This window comes from Diceros bicornis, chromosome 17 (assembly GCF_020826845.1).
Source record: "Diceros bicornis minor isolate mBicDic1 chromosome 17, mDicBic1.mat.cur, whole genome shotgun sequence".
In the NCBI taxonomy this organism is placed as follows: domain Eukaryota; kingdom Metazoa; phylum Chordata; class Mammalia; order Perissodactyla; family Rhinocerotidae; genus Diceros; species Diceros bicornis.
The window spans coordinates 54,787,677-54,801,155 of NC_080756.1; the positions used below are offsets into that span (position 1 = coordinate 54,787,677).

The 13,479-nt window shown below is 45.8% G+C and overlaps 2 protein-coding genes across 3 annotated transcripts in view; one reads left to right on the top strand and one right to left on the bottom strand.

Annotated features, from left to right (window-relative positions):
- LPCAT3 (lysophosphatidylcholine acyltransferase 3) overlaps nucleotides 1-6,567 on the top strand; it is a 43,560-nt gene extending 36,993 nt beyond the window's left edge. Inside the window, exons 2-13 of the mRNA XM_058558898.1 lie at nucleotides 420-527; nucleotides 1,044-1,150; nucleotides 1,713-1,806; nucleotides 1,974-2,011; nucleotides 2,448-2,626; nucleotides 3,441-3,549; nucleotides 4,303-4,389; nucleotides 4,489-4,652; nucleotides 5,292-5,439; nucleotides 5,518-5,676; nucleotides 5,784-5,912; nucleotides 6,158-6,567. Coding sequence (XP_058414881.1) covers nucleotides 420-527; nucleotides 1,044-1,150; nucleotides 1,713-1,806; nucleotides 1,974-2,011; nucleotides 2,448-2,626; nucleotides 3,441-3,549; nucleotides 4,303-4,389; nucleotides 4,489-4,652; nucleotides 5,292-5,439; nucleotides 5,518-5,676; nucleotides 5,784-5,900 — 1,310 coding nt within the window. The 3' untranslated portion in view covers nucleotides 5,901-5,912; nucleotides 6,158-6,567. The remainder of the gene's footprint in view (nucleotides 1-419; nucleotides 528-1,043; nucleotides 1,151-1,712; nucleotides 1,807-1,973; nucleotides 2,012-2,447; nucleotides 2,627-3,440; nucleotides 3,550-4,302; nucleotides 4,390-4,488; nucleotides 4,653-5,291; nucleotides 5,440-5,517; nucleotides 5,677-5,783; nucleotides 5,913-6,157) is intronic.
- Nucleotides 6,568-6,791: 224 nt separating this feature from the next.
- On the bottom strand, nucleotides 6,792-13,365 carry EMG1 (EMG1 N1-specific pseudouridine methyltransferase). 2 transcript variants are annotated; one of them, XM_058558902.1, is made up of 6 exons: nucleotides 13,102-13,365; nucleotides 8,332-8,433; nucleotides 8,081-8,222; nucleotides 7,643-7,701; nucleotides 7,418-7,567; nucleotides 6,792-7,087 (listed from the first exon to the last, which is right to left on the bottom strand). In XM_058558902.1, the coding sequence occupies exons 1-6, from the start codon at nucleotides 13,267-13,269 to the stop codon at nucleotides 6,974-6,976; spliced, it is 735 nt and encodes a 244-aa protein (XP_058414885.1). In that variant the 5' UTR covers nucleotides 13,270-13,365; the 3' UTR covers nucleotides 6,792-6,973. The 2 variants fall into 2 exon arrangements, with proteins under 2 accessions (XP_058414885.1, XP_058414886.1); XM_058558903.1 differs by lacking the exon at nucleotides 7,418-7,567.
- Between the last annotated feature and the right edge of the window lie 114 nt (nucleotides 13,366-13,479).

Consider the following 13,479-nt stretch of genomic DNA (forward strand, 5'->3'; position numbering starts at 1 on the left):
TCTTAATAACCTTAATAATATGACTGAGAATACCATAGCAGGACAGGTGATGAAATCACAATAGATCATAAAGGTGTAAAATAGTGTTTCTGGGCATAGTTGGGCACCCTCAATTCCTTATATCATTTAAGAAAAACACAGAGAAAATTCCTAGCAGTATTTAACAGGCTATGAGTGAAACCCAGTCTTAGGACCCAGTTTTGTATTACCTCAATATAAAATTTGTATCTTCAGTTTAAATTTGTATTTACAAAAAGACTTTTGATTCTTGGGGTTACTGTTACCATCTTCTCTGTTGACATCCATATAATGTATGTTTTTTCCTCTCTGGGCTGAATTTCATGCCAGATAAACTTCCAAAACAAAATTGGGAGGGCACCAGGCACGAGTAACCCGCTCTGATCTTTCTCCCCATCTAGGTTACCCGCTGGCTTTGTTTTATCGGCATTACCTTTTCTACAAGGACAGCTACCTCATCCATCTCTTCCACACCTTCACAGGCCTCTCAATTGCTTATTTTAACTTTGGTGAGTGAACTGAGTTAGCAGTGGCACTGTGATTAGAGGGGACCTGGGAAGGAACAGACTTGAACAAAATTTCCTGGAGAGAATATGATGGGTTCAGAAGTTTTAATGCTCTGCTTGCAAAGACAGGGTTTGTATGGATGGGAACACAGCTTAACTTTTCCTTTTATGTACATTCCTCTCCCAGATAAAAACATTTTGAGAGTGGCTATGCTTGCCAGACTCCATCAGAGAAGCTTCAGTTTCTCTCTGCTGTGGCTATAACTGGATGACAGATCCAAGCAGTCCCCTCAGGAGCATCCCTTAGTGCAAACATTCAGAAATACAGTAATTCCCTGACAGTCCATTATATTTATACAATTCATTTCCTTCCCACCCTCCAAAACATGAGGGTATTTTGGAAAAAATATCCTAATACCAAAGTTTTTTCTTTATACATTCTCTTTGTGTTTAGAAGTCTCAGGAAGGGTGGGAATGCAAAAAAAAAAGGCTAAAATTTGCTCTCTTTTCTGCATCCAGGAAGCCAGGTCTACCACTCCCTGCTCTGTGTTGTGCTTCAGTTCCTCATCCTTCGACTAATGGGCCGCACCATCACTGCCGTCCTCACAACCTTTTGCTTCCAGATGGTAAACATCGTTCCCTTGGTAGCTCAGGTCACTTTGGGAATGGGGGGAAGTCGAGGACTGTGGTGTACAAAAAGCAATGAACTGGAAGATCCACTTTCTAATCCTGTCTCCCAACAACACTTAGCAGTACGACTTTGGGTAGGTCACTTTTGGCAGGCCCCAGGTGTTTCATCTGCAGATTGCAGTGAAAATACTTCACCTGCCTCAAGGAAGGAGTACCAGCTAATCCTTTGCATAGGACTGTGCCATTAAAGTTCTTTGATTCTGACCAAGATTAGCCCAGCTGTCCGTGAGGGGAGTCACTTAAAGGCAAGGTAGAACATCGACTAGAATCAGCTACAGAATCTAAGCATCTAAATTCTCAGACCTCATTTTGTTGAGAAACCTTGAGCAAGTCTCTTCTCCTTTACAGACTCAGTTTCTCCATTTATAGGAACTTCTTAAAGCCTTTAATGATGAGACCAGGAGAAAGGAAATATGAAAAAATACATTGGATTTCAGAGCAGGGAGAAAATAAAAGAAATTGTAGCAATGGTAGAATAAATAATTCCCCCTCTCCCAGGCCTACCTTCTTGCCGGATATTATTACACAGCCACTGGCAACTACGATATCAAGTGGACAATGCCACATTGTGTTCTGACCTTGAAGCTGATTGGTGAGTGGTGGGTCACTGCCTTCCCCTCTTACACCCAGGCTCCTCCCCATCTGATGATAAACCTGCTCTGTGCTCTCCCCTGGACACTCCTGGCTACACTCAGTCCACAGGCCACATCCTCAGTGTCCTCTCCCTCTACTCTACCCACACCTTCTCTCTCTGCTCAGGTTTGGCTGTTGACTACTTTGACGGAGGGAAAGATCCGGTAAGTACCCATTCCTCCACAGAGAGGTTAAGAAGTTTAACCAGAGGGAAGAAAAAGGCTGTGGTTACCAAAAGACTGGACCCAAATGCCAGGGGCAGAGCCTCTCCCTCATCCCCAGCCTGTGTGATCTCCGTCGCAGAAAGCACTGAGCAAGGATCAACAAATCTAATTTTGCCGGATCCAGCTCTTGCACAAAGTCCAGAGATCAATGCCAGCAAGGCATTTGGAAAAGCAGTAGTAGCCAACTGTTGCTAAGCTACCCCTACACATACTCATTTCCACTTGAAGCAACTACTTTTCTCCATATCATCCCCTCAAAGAGATGGCTATTTGAAGAACCCCAGTTCAGTGGGGCACAAGGGTGGGGAACACTCAGACTGGCTCTTGGGAGCAGATTCAAGGTTATCCTGAACCATTCATTCTCTTCTCGGCATAGAATTCCTTGTCCTCTGAGCAACAGAAACATGCCATACGGGGTGTCCCTTCCCTGCTGGAAGTTGCTGGTTTCTCCTACTTCTATGGGGCCTTCTTGGTAGGGCCCCAGTTCTCAATGAACCACTACATGAAGCTGGTGCAGGGACAGCTGACTGACATACCAGGGAAGATACCAAACAGGTAATTGCCCCTCTTGGTCAAGACCTCTGTATAGGTGTCTCACCTGATACAAAGCCACTTCTGAAGTGACTTTCCTGAAGGGCAGCCCTGGCTGCATTCTCCAGCATGGCCCTGGCCCACAGGCCTGTGCCACACAGTTCCTGGCCTGTCATAACGGGCACTACGTACCTACTCACTGCACAGAGTGGGCCCTTTTCAGCTTAGGTCACTTCCAGCCATCCATGCTGACCCTGTAGTATCAACATAAAAATTCACTTTTAGGCCACAGGATTTTGCCTGAACCAGTCATATCCCTGCCTTTAAAACTCATTTTCTCACTTAAAAGAAAAGATTGTTAAATACATAAAAATGTATATAAATATATATCACAGTAAAAAATTTAAAAGTTACCACAAAAATCCTTTCACTGAGAACTTGTCTACCTTTGTTTGAGCATCGATTGAACAGGGATGGGAAGGAGCAGATTGAAAGTTGGTCGTTTTCATCTCCTCTGCGTTGGGTTTCAGTCCCGATAGACTGAGGACACTGAGACCTTGAGATGAATGGTATCCCTGAGGGATGAGCACCACACTCACCCACACTGCTCCCCGGCTGCCCTGCCCTGTAACTCGCAGGGTTTTGCATTCATCATTCCTCATATCCAGCCACATAGAGAAGATGTCTCCCTGAGACTGAGTCTAGACCGGGGGCAGCAGAGCTACTTGTCCCATTCCAGACCGATAGCCACGCTCTGAAACACTCCTCTCCGTAATTGAAGGTCGGAGGGTGAAGGGAGTAGCCTCTGCCTGTTGTGACCCTGCTTGTTCCTTTCCAGCACCATACCTGCTCTCAAGCGCCTGAGTCTGGGCCTTATCTACCTAGTGGGTTACACTCTGCTCAGCCCCCACATCACAGAAGACTATCTCCTCACTGAAGACTATGACGTGAGTGGTTACTAAAGCAGCAGCAGTATGACTGCATCCAAGATAGCAAACGGCAGGCAAGGATCCCTGTAGATAGCCAACAAGTGGGTAATACCACCTACAAATGCATGTTGGTTTTGCTCTAGATCTGGGAGAGTTGGTGTCAATGCCAGCCGGGCCGGGACATGTTCATCAGCCAGCACTGAACGACCTTCGCGGGCACAGAGCTGTGCCAGGTGCACTTTTAGCACCCCTCGCCTTCCCCAGGAGCAGCTCTTAGTGTGCTTTATCACAGCCAAGTGACTCCTTGGAGCATAGCAGCTTCTGGTCCTCTCCAGCCCGTTTCCATCTCTTGATAGATTGGGGGCTTCTAGGGAATTCAAAACCCGAGGGAGGGGGAAGTGCTGGCTTTGGCTCCTGCCCAGCTGGGAGGCTTCAATAGTCCCTTACCCACTCTGGGGAGGTTTGCCTCCTTAAATTAACATTGAACGTGGGTTTATGAAAGTCCCTCAGTACTTAGTGTCCCAAGTGCTCAGTACTTTAGGAGAAGAGTTAAGGACAGTGCTGTTTCTAGGACTCTCCAAGGAAAAGGAGGTGAATGGATGTTCACTGGGCTCCCTGCTTATTCCTCTTAGCCGATTATAAAGGCAGCGAAGCCGACTGTCAGGCGGACGTGAAGTAGCCAGCCACAAGCTTGAAAGGAAGGAACATTAAGGGACATTTGCCTTGCCTGGGTGGTGTCCCTAACGCACATGTGTTTTTTCTTCTCTCAAGAGCCACCCTTTCTGGTTCCGCTGCATGTACATGCTGGTCTGGGGCAAGTTTGTGCTGTACAAATATGTCACCTGTTGGCTGGTCACAGTAAGTAGAAAAGATGAAACAAGGTCTTATTTAGACAAGCTGTTGGCGGCGTAGGGAGGAGAGGGGCAAGAACTCTAACTGAATGGTTCCTTCCCTCAGGAAGGAGTGTGCATTTTGACGGGGCTGGGCTTCAATGACTTTGAAAATGGAAAGGCCAAGTGGGATGCGTGTGCTAACATGAAGGTGTGGCTCTTTGAAACAAACCCCCGCTTCGCTGGCACCATCGCCTCTTTCAACACCAACACCAATGCCTGGGTAGCCCGGTAAGCAGCCAGAGGGGAGGTCTGGGCCCTGGCTCCTTCCTTCCGCCGCTTTCCAGGATTTGAGGGTAGGGATGTATGATGTGACTTCTATCCATCTTGTCCCACTTTGGGTAGAAGCTCCAATCATTCTCACACACACCCACGTGCTGTTGTCTCCACCCCCACCCCCAAAAACATCCCTGTCACATTTGAAAAATGAAAGCAAGATATATAAGTGCCTTCAGTCCTAGGTTTTAATCCCAGTTCTGCCACTGGTTTTATGTTCTCCGTTGCCCGGTTTGTAAACATCTTTGTTTATCTGTCCCCACCACTGGAGTGTACACAGCATGAGTTAAAGAGCTGGTCCCCACTGCAATTCCCAGTTTCAGGCGCTCTGTCATTATCTGTTGTACGACGTGGCTTGCCCAAGTTCACCCAGCTAAGCCTTAGGTCTGTTTTCTGTCTCTCATCTGAGTCATCAACCTCACTGCGCTCCATTTCTACAGCTGATCAGATCGCACTGCCTCCCTTACCCCAGGTGGCCCCATGGGGGAGCCAGCCACCACCACTGCACTCCTCAGGCTGCGGAGAACCCAGAGGCAGGATGGTGGGAGTGCAAGGACTGGTCTGAGGCTCATCCTTACCCAACCTTTTCTCTAGTTACTTCTTCAAACGACTCAAGTTCCTTGGAAATAAAGAACTATCCCATGGTCTCTCATTGTTATTCTTGGCCCTCTGGCATGGCCTACACTCAGGATACCTGGTCTGCTTCCAGATGGAATTCCTCATTGTTATCGTGGAAAGACAGGTAGGCCTTAAGGGTGGTGGGTGAAAAGGTAAAATGAGAAGGGACAAGACACTGATGACCTCTCCCCTTCCTCCCCAGGCTACCAGCCTAATTCAAGAGAGCCCAACCCTGAGTAACCTGGCTTCCATTACTGTCCTACAACCCTTCTACTATCTGGTGCAGCAGACTATCCACTGGCTCTTCATGGGTTACTCAATGACTGCCTTCTGTCTCTTCACTTGGGACAAATGGCTTAAGGTAAGTGAGGGCCTGCTTGCAAGGATGCGAGGGAATCACTGAAACCTCAGGCAGTAAGGGACATTCTATGCCCTCTGCCTACCTCAGTGGCCTGTATCTCTCCACAGGTGTATAAATCCATCTATTTTCTTGGCCACGTTTTCTTCTTGAGCCTACTGTTCATATTGCCTTATGTTCACAAAGCAATGGTGCCAAGGAAAGAGAAGTTAAAGAAAATGGAATAATCTGTTTCCCTGGTAAGTAAACATCCCTACAGCTAAGCTGAAACTACCAGGTTACAGATTGGAGCAAGAGATTGGGGGCAGGGGAGAATGTAGTATTGGAAATTTGGGGTGAATCTCAGGGTAACCTGGCTTCTGGAAACACGGGATGGGGCACTGACTACTCTTAGGCATGGCAGGAAGAAGCTGGAAGGGCTACAGACCAGGGACTAGGAGGAATAACTCTGACCAGCCTCCCAATCAAATTTCTTCTCTTGCAGGTGGCCTAGAGCAGGACTGGTGCAGAAACGACTTGTCTCCCTTTTCACAGCACTCTTTGGCCCCAGAGCACAGAGAACATAGAAGCCAGGGAGTGGGAAGACATGGCATTCCCAGCTGTGCCTCTGCTGCCAGCCAAGTCTTCATTTGGGGCAAAGGAGAAACTCTTGTGGGAGGAGTAGAGGGGCCCATGTGTCCCCTCTGGGCTCCCCCATGCACGTTGCCTTATCTCTCTCCCTCTAGCCAGGAATCGGTTGTTTTTTTCTTCTGCCAATTTACTATGATTGTATTCGTGCCGCTACCACCGCCCCCCCCATGGGGGGGAGGAGAGGGGTACAAGGTCCCGCCTGCTCCACTTTTTCTACCTTGGAACTGTACCAGATAAAATCACTTCTGTTTGTTCAGTTTTTCACTGCTAGCATTCCTGGCTGCCTTCTTTCAGACCCAGTTCTCCGTGCTTGCCATGGCTGAACTACTCAGGGCTCTTTCCTTTGGAGCACAATAATCTCAGAAGTTTTGAGCCAAAGCCCAGGTGCAAAGCTCGGAACTAAAGTGCACACACCGTAACCTCGTGTCTCTCTCTGAAGTCTGAGGAGAACCACCAGTTGACACCATTAGATACTAAGTTGAGGAATCCCCAGAGAACAACCAGGTTTGTAGGAGCAGTTTTTATAGGATAAACAAATAGCAACTGCACAGCCTCAGCTTCTGCAAACACCACAGTCTTGGTGCAGGAAGCTCATCTTCCAACAGTGAGTTGAGAACAGGGTCAAGGGATGCAATGTCCACAGTCTCTGTTTCAGAACAAGGTTCTACTGTCAGATGACGCCCCATACTTCTTCAAAGGCTGTGGTAAGTTTTGCACAGGTGAGGGCAGCAGAAAGGGGGTAGTTGCTGATGGACACCATCTTCTCTGTATACTCCACACTGACCTAAGGAGAGAACAGTTCTGTCAGCCAACTCGATCCCTCGGTACAGGTTCAGCCCTTCTTCAGGGCAGGAAAAAGAGGGCTGAGCGAATGTTTCACAGTGCTGTTTAATATCAGATTTGTACAACGGATGAAGAAGTCCTAGCTTTGACTATGACCAATGTGCCAGCAGGCCATAAAGGATGCGTGCTGTGGAACCCCATTTGTCTTCCAGCTTTCTTCCTACCCTCTATTTCCCAACTTATAAGGACAAGGATCGTGAAAATGCTAACTCGGAATTCTGTACTAAGCTCCAGCTCTACGAAGAATCTAAGAGTTGAGCCCAGCCCTTACCTTGCCATGGGCAAAGGCCCCCACCACAAAAACAATAGGGTCACTGCTGGGCACCAACTCTCGCACGTCACTGACGACCGGGGTGGAAAATGAAGTACCAACTTTCATACATCCCACTGGGAAGTGATCTGACACTGGATTCTTAATTACCTAAAGAAAAAGAAAACTTAGCCCCAGAAGCATTCTCAGAACCCTACCTCCAACCAGTAGGTGTAAATACCTCACCTTTAAGAGCTTCTGGGGGCCGTCAGCTGCTCGAACACTGAGTTTGTGTAAAAGCTGAACTAGGGCAGAAAAAAGGAGTTTAGAGCTAGGTGGAGACCCTATCTCTGCCCAGTAATCTAACCGGAAACACCCCTCGGTAAGGGGCATCCATGTGTCCTTTATGTCCACACTACTCCTAAAACGTCATCAACAAGCAGTTGTCAAGCATATGACTAGTGGTACGGCGATGGGTTCACTCTCCCTCTTTCACTCAGCCAGGAACCCATGCAGGCTTCACCCATGCACACAGAAAGATAATGAAGAGTCCTTGTTTTGGTATCAGTCACGTGCCCCCCTCCCTCCACTTCAAAATTCTACACTTAATTTATCCCTTTTCCTCTTCCTCCCTTCTTCACTATTGCCAAGTTCATTCTGAACTTTAAGTCCTAAAGGTCTCACCCATGAGGCCACAAAAGCGGTCAAAGGTTCTGGGAATTCGAGTCTGGGGGTTCACTTCAATCAGCACATTCTTCTGTGTGTGGATATAAACCTGTAGCAAGCCAGCTCGGTTCAGGGGACTGTCCATCAGCATCAGTAAACTCTGAGGGCGGCAGAAACCAGGGCACAGTTAGGACTGAAGAGAAATAGCGTGCAGCTGCTCTACCTTCTATATGAAGGCTCAAGGAATTGTGAGCTGTCCCTGGAGTTACCTGGTGAGCTATGTCTGGTCTCACTTCCCCAGGGTCCCGTCCATTCTTCAACAACATAGACTTGTGCTTGTCACAGTTTAGCAGCTCATATGTCTTCCCTACCTGAAGAACAGGGAACATGATGGAGAGGAATATAAGCTGCTTTGACCTAGCCTAGTGATTCTCAAAATGTCGTCCCCAAACCAGCAGCAGCATCTGGAAATTTGTTAAGACAGTCAAGTTCTCAGGCCCACTCTAGATCTACTGAATCAGACACTCTGGGGTAGGGCCCCACAAGCCCTTTGGGGGATTACCGTGCAACCATGTTGCCCTCCTCTCTCTACTCCCCCCCACCCCCATAACTGATCTTAGAGGGAAAAGAGAAGGGCACAACCTGTGATTTCGAGACTAGACTAGAAATCACGATCTAGACTGGCTTTAATTTCAAAACCTATGGTTATTAGGTGAAGCCGGTGGGGTATTCTGGTACCAGGTAGGAGTAAGGTTAGTGAGCAGCGCTGAATACTTGTTTATCACAGGAGCATTTTGTATACTGTGGGCAAAATATACATGGTCACTACCCTCAGTTTGCTTATAACAAATACGCACTAAGAGAACTGCAAATCTGAACAGGAAGAAGTGTGAAAATTCTAATGATGCAGGAGGTAGTTTAATCAAGGGATATTCTCTCAGAAGTAAAACAAGAGGGGTTGTTCCCAGTTTAAGACATGTGAGCAAAGGTACAGACAGAATAAGAAAAAGCAGAAATGTGAAGAAAGAAAATGATGCTGAAAAAGTGGGAACTGGGACACTAAATGGGAATGATTATAGATGAAATTGCTTTGTAAACTGCAGAACCCTCGAGTATCAGGCACAAAGCCAGAAATAATTTTGGAATAACAGGGGCATGAGAATGACTGAAGAATATTATGCTGGCAACTCTGTGTATACTGGAAAAGACACCAGCTAGAAGTTTGATACTAAAGATCTGGCTGGATCCATCTGTAGCAGCTAAAAGAAATAATTGCAAATTGCAATTTGGAGTCCTAGGAGCATTAGGTGGTCAGTAAAAAGACTAAAAACATACTACTAAGTACAAATACAGGTTTTGAAAGGCTAAGTTTTTTGTTTTTTTTTTTTTAAAGATTTTATTTATTTTTTTCCCCCCCAAAGCCCCAGTAGATAGTTGTATGTCATAGCTGCACATCCTTCTAGTTGCCGTATGTGGGACTCGGCCTCAGCATGGCCAGAGAAGCGGTGTCTCAGTGCGCGCCTGGGATCCGAACCCAGGCCACCAGCAGTGGAGCGCACGGACTTAACCACCAAGTGAAAGGCTAAGTTTTTATGTATCAATAGAACATGTGTATGTCTGGCAACCTCTTGAGACATATGACTCCAAAAAGTTTGGGGGAGGAGGCATGTAAATTTTGAAATTAATTGAATAACTGAAATAACAAGAATGTCACAGAGAGTAAGCACAGAGAAAGAACAAAAGGACCGAGAACTAAGTCCATGGGACACTTAGTTATAGAAGAAAAAGAACCTCTTAAATAGAAGAATCCAGTTTCAACCCATTAGTAAGTTATAACCAGGGTTTTTGTTCTTTTAATGAAATAGAATAGAAAACATCAGAGTACTTCACATGTGGTAATGGTAAGTAATGGTTTATGAAACTTTTGGTTTCATATACAGTTGTGCACCACATAATGACGTTTCAGTCAATGACGGACCGCGTATATGACGGTGGCCCCATAAGATTAGTACTATATAGCCTAAGTGTGTAGTAGGCTATACCACCTAGGTTTGTGTAAGTACACTCTATGATGTTCACACAAGGACGAAATTGCCTAACCCATTTCTCAGAACGTATCCCATCAAGTGATGCGTGACTACAGTTGAGTGTGTGTATTGGCTCACAGTGTAATTTTTTTATTGTGGGTTGTGGTTAATAAGCTTGAAAACCACTAACTAGAATAATCAGAGAATGAATACCATGTGTATCTATTTTCTGTAGTAGGTATTAGAGATATAAGAATTTTTAAAACCTTATTCTGTCCTCATAGAGCCTTCTAGAGGAAGAGACAAACAGTAAACAGCCACATGAATATTTAAATTGTGATAAACGTTATAAAGGAAAAGTAAATGGTTCATTAAAGGATTATAACAGGGGACCTGATTTACACCAGGAAGGGTGTCATTTCTATGAGGAAATAACATTTAACCTAATAACTGAAGAATGAGCAACATAATAGACTCACTAATTGTTAAATGAATGAACATTCAGTAGGAATTGATGAAGCAAAGAGCTGCGTAAAGGGAGCTTCCAGTTAGAGAACATCATGTGCAATGGCCTTAAGGTGTAAGAGAACTTAGTTCTTTCAAAGAGCTTAAAGAAGGCCAATGAGGCTGGATATAAAAAATAAATGGAGGGCCGGTCCCGTGGCTTAGCGGTTAAGTGCGCGCGCTCCGCTGCTGGCGGCCCGGGTTCGGATCCCGGGCGCGCACCGACAGACCGCTTCTCCGCCCATGCTGAGGCCGCGTCCCACATACAGCAACTAGAGGGATGTGCAGCTATGACATACAACTATCTACTGGGGCTTTGGGGGGAAAAAAGTAAATAAATAAAAAATTATAAAAAATAAATAAATAAATAAATAAAAATAAATGTGGCCCCGGCCACAGGCCAAGTGCTTCAAGTTCCACACGCTCCGCTTCGGCGGCCTAGGTTCCCAGGTTTGGATCCCAGGCACTGACCTACTCCACTCATCAGCCATGCTGTGGAGCTGTCCTGGAGCTGTCACACATATAAAGGAGAGGAAGACTGGCACAGATGTTAGCTCAGGGCGAATCTTCCTCAGCAAAAATAAAAGAATGAATGAATGAATGGAGAGAGCAGGCCCAGATGAGGCTGGCAGAAGCAAAAGGTACCAGCAGAAGGAAGCCAAAGGTAACGGTACAGAAGAATTCAACCAGCTATCAATTCTATCACCCTTGGAGTACCATTAATGACAACTTGGCCTAAATTCTTCTGTTACCGCCCAACGTGGGGCCTTCTGCTCACCGCAAGACATGCCAATAGTCAAGAGGCAAGGTGGTAGGAGAAAAAGGACTTTTTTATTACAGCTTGTTAGCAAGAGGGAAGATGGCTGACTCATGTCCAAAAGAACCATCTTAAGGGGGCGCGAAATCTTATAGCAGTTATATAGGCCTTTGGGTTACTGGGGAGGGGTTAGGAATGTTGACCTTCTGGTGTTACAGACTGGGAGTGCCACACCAGATCGTTCAGTTTTCACTGATGATGGCTATCAGCATAGATTCTCTGTTTGGGGGGTCATCACATTCCTAAGGAACTCAAAAAAGCAGATATCATCTTATCGCAGCTGGTACATGCACAAGCAGGGGTCATAAAATCTACAGAGCAGTTAGATCTCCTGGAGGGTGCATATCCAGCTGGGTTAGTTTGTCAGAGGTCATTCAAAGTTACAATAGAGTTTTTCTTTTCTACAATTTGGCTTCCCTCATGTCAACCTTGTCTTGAGCCAGTATCACTTCCAGAGTGTGCTCTAGGAATTTCTGGCCATGACCTTTTCAACTTCTTAATAAGTAACCTAGAATCAATAACAATAATAACTAATTCCAAGTGACAGACATTATTCTAAACCCTTTACACATATTAACTCTTTTAATCCTCTCAACAACCCACTAAGGTAGGTACTACTATCATCCCCATGGAACATATGAAGAAATGAAGTGGTTATGTGACATTCAGAATAAGTTAGATAGCAGGCAATTAAGTGAGGAATGAATATAAGAACCTATAATTAGGTTAGAAATATCAATTACAGAAGAAAATGAAAGATGAAATCTGATTAGCTGGTCATTTAAAAAAAAAAAAAAGTTTCCTAGCCTAATAAAGTGCCACAGTGGTTGAGGAAGGAAATATGGAAAAGAATTAAGCATAGATTACTATAAAAATGTACTACTTTTCATACAATGTACTCTTTCATTACAATCAATGTAAAGTACATTCAATACAATGTAGAGTATTAACCCCCACTTTACAAACTGAGGACAAACTTGTTTTCTCAAGATCACACACTTAAAATGAGTATAAGAACCAAGATTAAAATCCAGGTCTGAATTCTAAACCAGCGCTATTTCTTCTGGGCCTACTACTCATTGAACAAGTTTAGCTCTAACCTTGAGAGAAACGAAAAAATTAACAGGGAATGAGAACACTACACAAAGTTTTAAGACAGGAAATTGCTAGGTTTATTCGAGTACAGAGCCGAATAACAGGTAAAAATAAACACGTGAAAGTATTAAATGATAATCTGATCCACACAGTGTTTCGAAGTGGATAGTAATATAGAGAAGGATGATAGTAGACACCTTTTAGCAAATTAAAACACGAAGTCCTTACTAATAAAAGGTGGGCAGACTAAGCTACAGTAACTACCTTTCTCCTCTGCCCAGTAACTTAACTTGGGATGAAGTGAGGAGATGCGATGGAGGAAACTCCCCTCCCCTTAGATGACTTCATATCACAAAATCCTGGTAAACCCATTGGAAGCAAGGCCGTGACGGTTGCAATGGGATTCAAGAAGGGCAGAAGAAAACCAGTAGTGCCAACCCAGGACATTAAACCAAGAGACAGTCAACCAGGCCACTCTTCCTCCAAAAGCATGTTTCACCTCTCTGCCATCTCCAACCACTTTGAGCCCTTCACCCTCATCCCACCGGGTCCCATCCGTTCGAGCTACTAATTCTGCGCTTCTTGTCCCCAACTACCTTGACCGTCTCCAGACTGGCCCCTTCCAGCACCACAATGAGCCTACGGCCTCCGATCTTGCTTCCCGCCCCGAGTCGGGGCCGCTTGGGCGCCACGGCATCCCAACCCTGCTCCGGCTCCCCATCTCGCCGCTCACGAGGTTGGAGTCCACCACGGGGCGCAGCCATCTTGCCACCGGGCCGGAAATTGTGCTAACGTCCTTAGATTAAAACCTGGGGATCACTCGAATCGCAAACTTCCTTCCGGCTGCCATTTTGAAACTGGGCGCTTGGAAACGAAGATAGCTTGTCGTCCGGCGCTACCGAAGTCTCTCTGGGAGGGCAGGGTTCCAGAAAGGGGCGGGAACTTCCGGATGCGTAATTCCTGTGCGCAAAGTT

Bases quoted from the DNA above. Each gene is read 5' to 3' on its own strand.
- EMG1 (XM_058558902.1), bottom strand. From the start codon at position 13,269: ATGGCTGCGCCCCGTGGTGGACTCCAACCTCGTGAGCGGCGAGATGGG. The intron at 8,434-13,101 runs GTAGTTGGGGAC...CCTGTTCTTCAG, and splicing joins CCAGTCTGGAGACGGTCAAG to GTAGGGAAGACATATGAGCT. The intron at 8,223-8,331 runs GTAACTCCAGGG...TGCCGCCCTCAG, and splicing joins GACCAGACATAGCTCACCAG to AGTTTACTGATGCTGATGGA.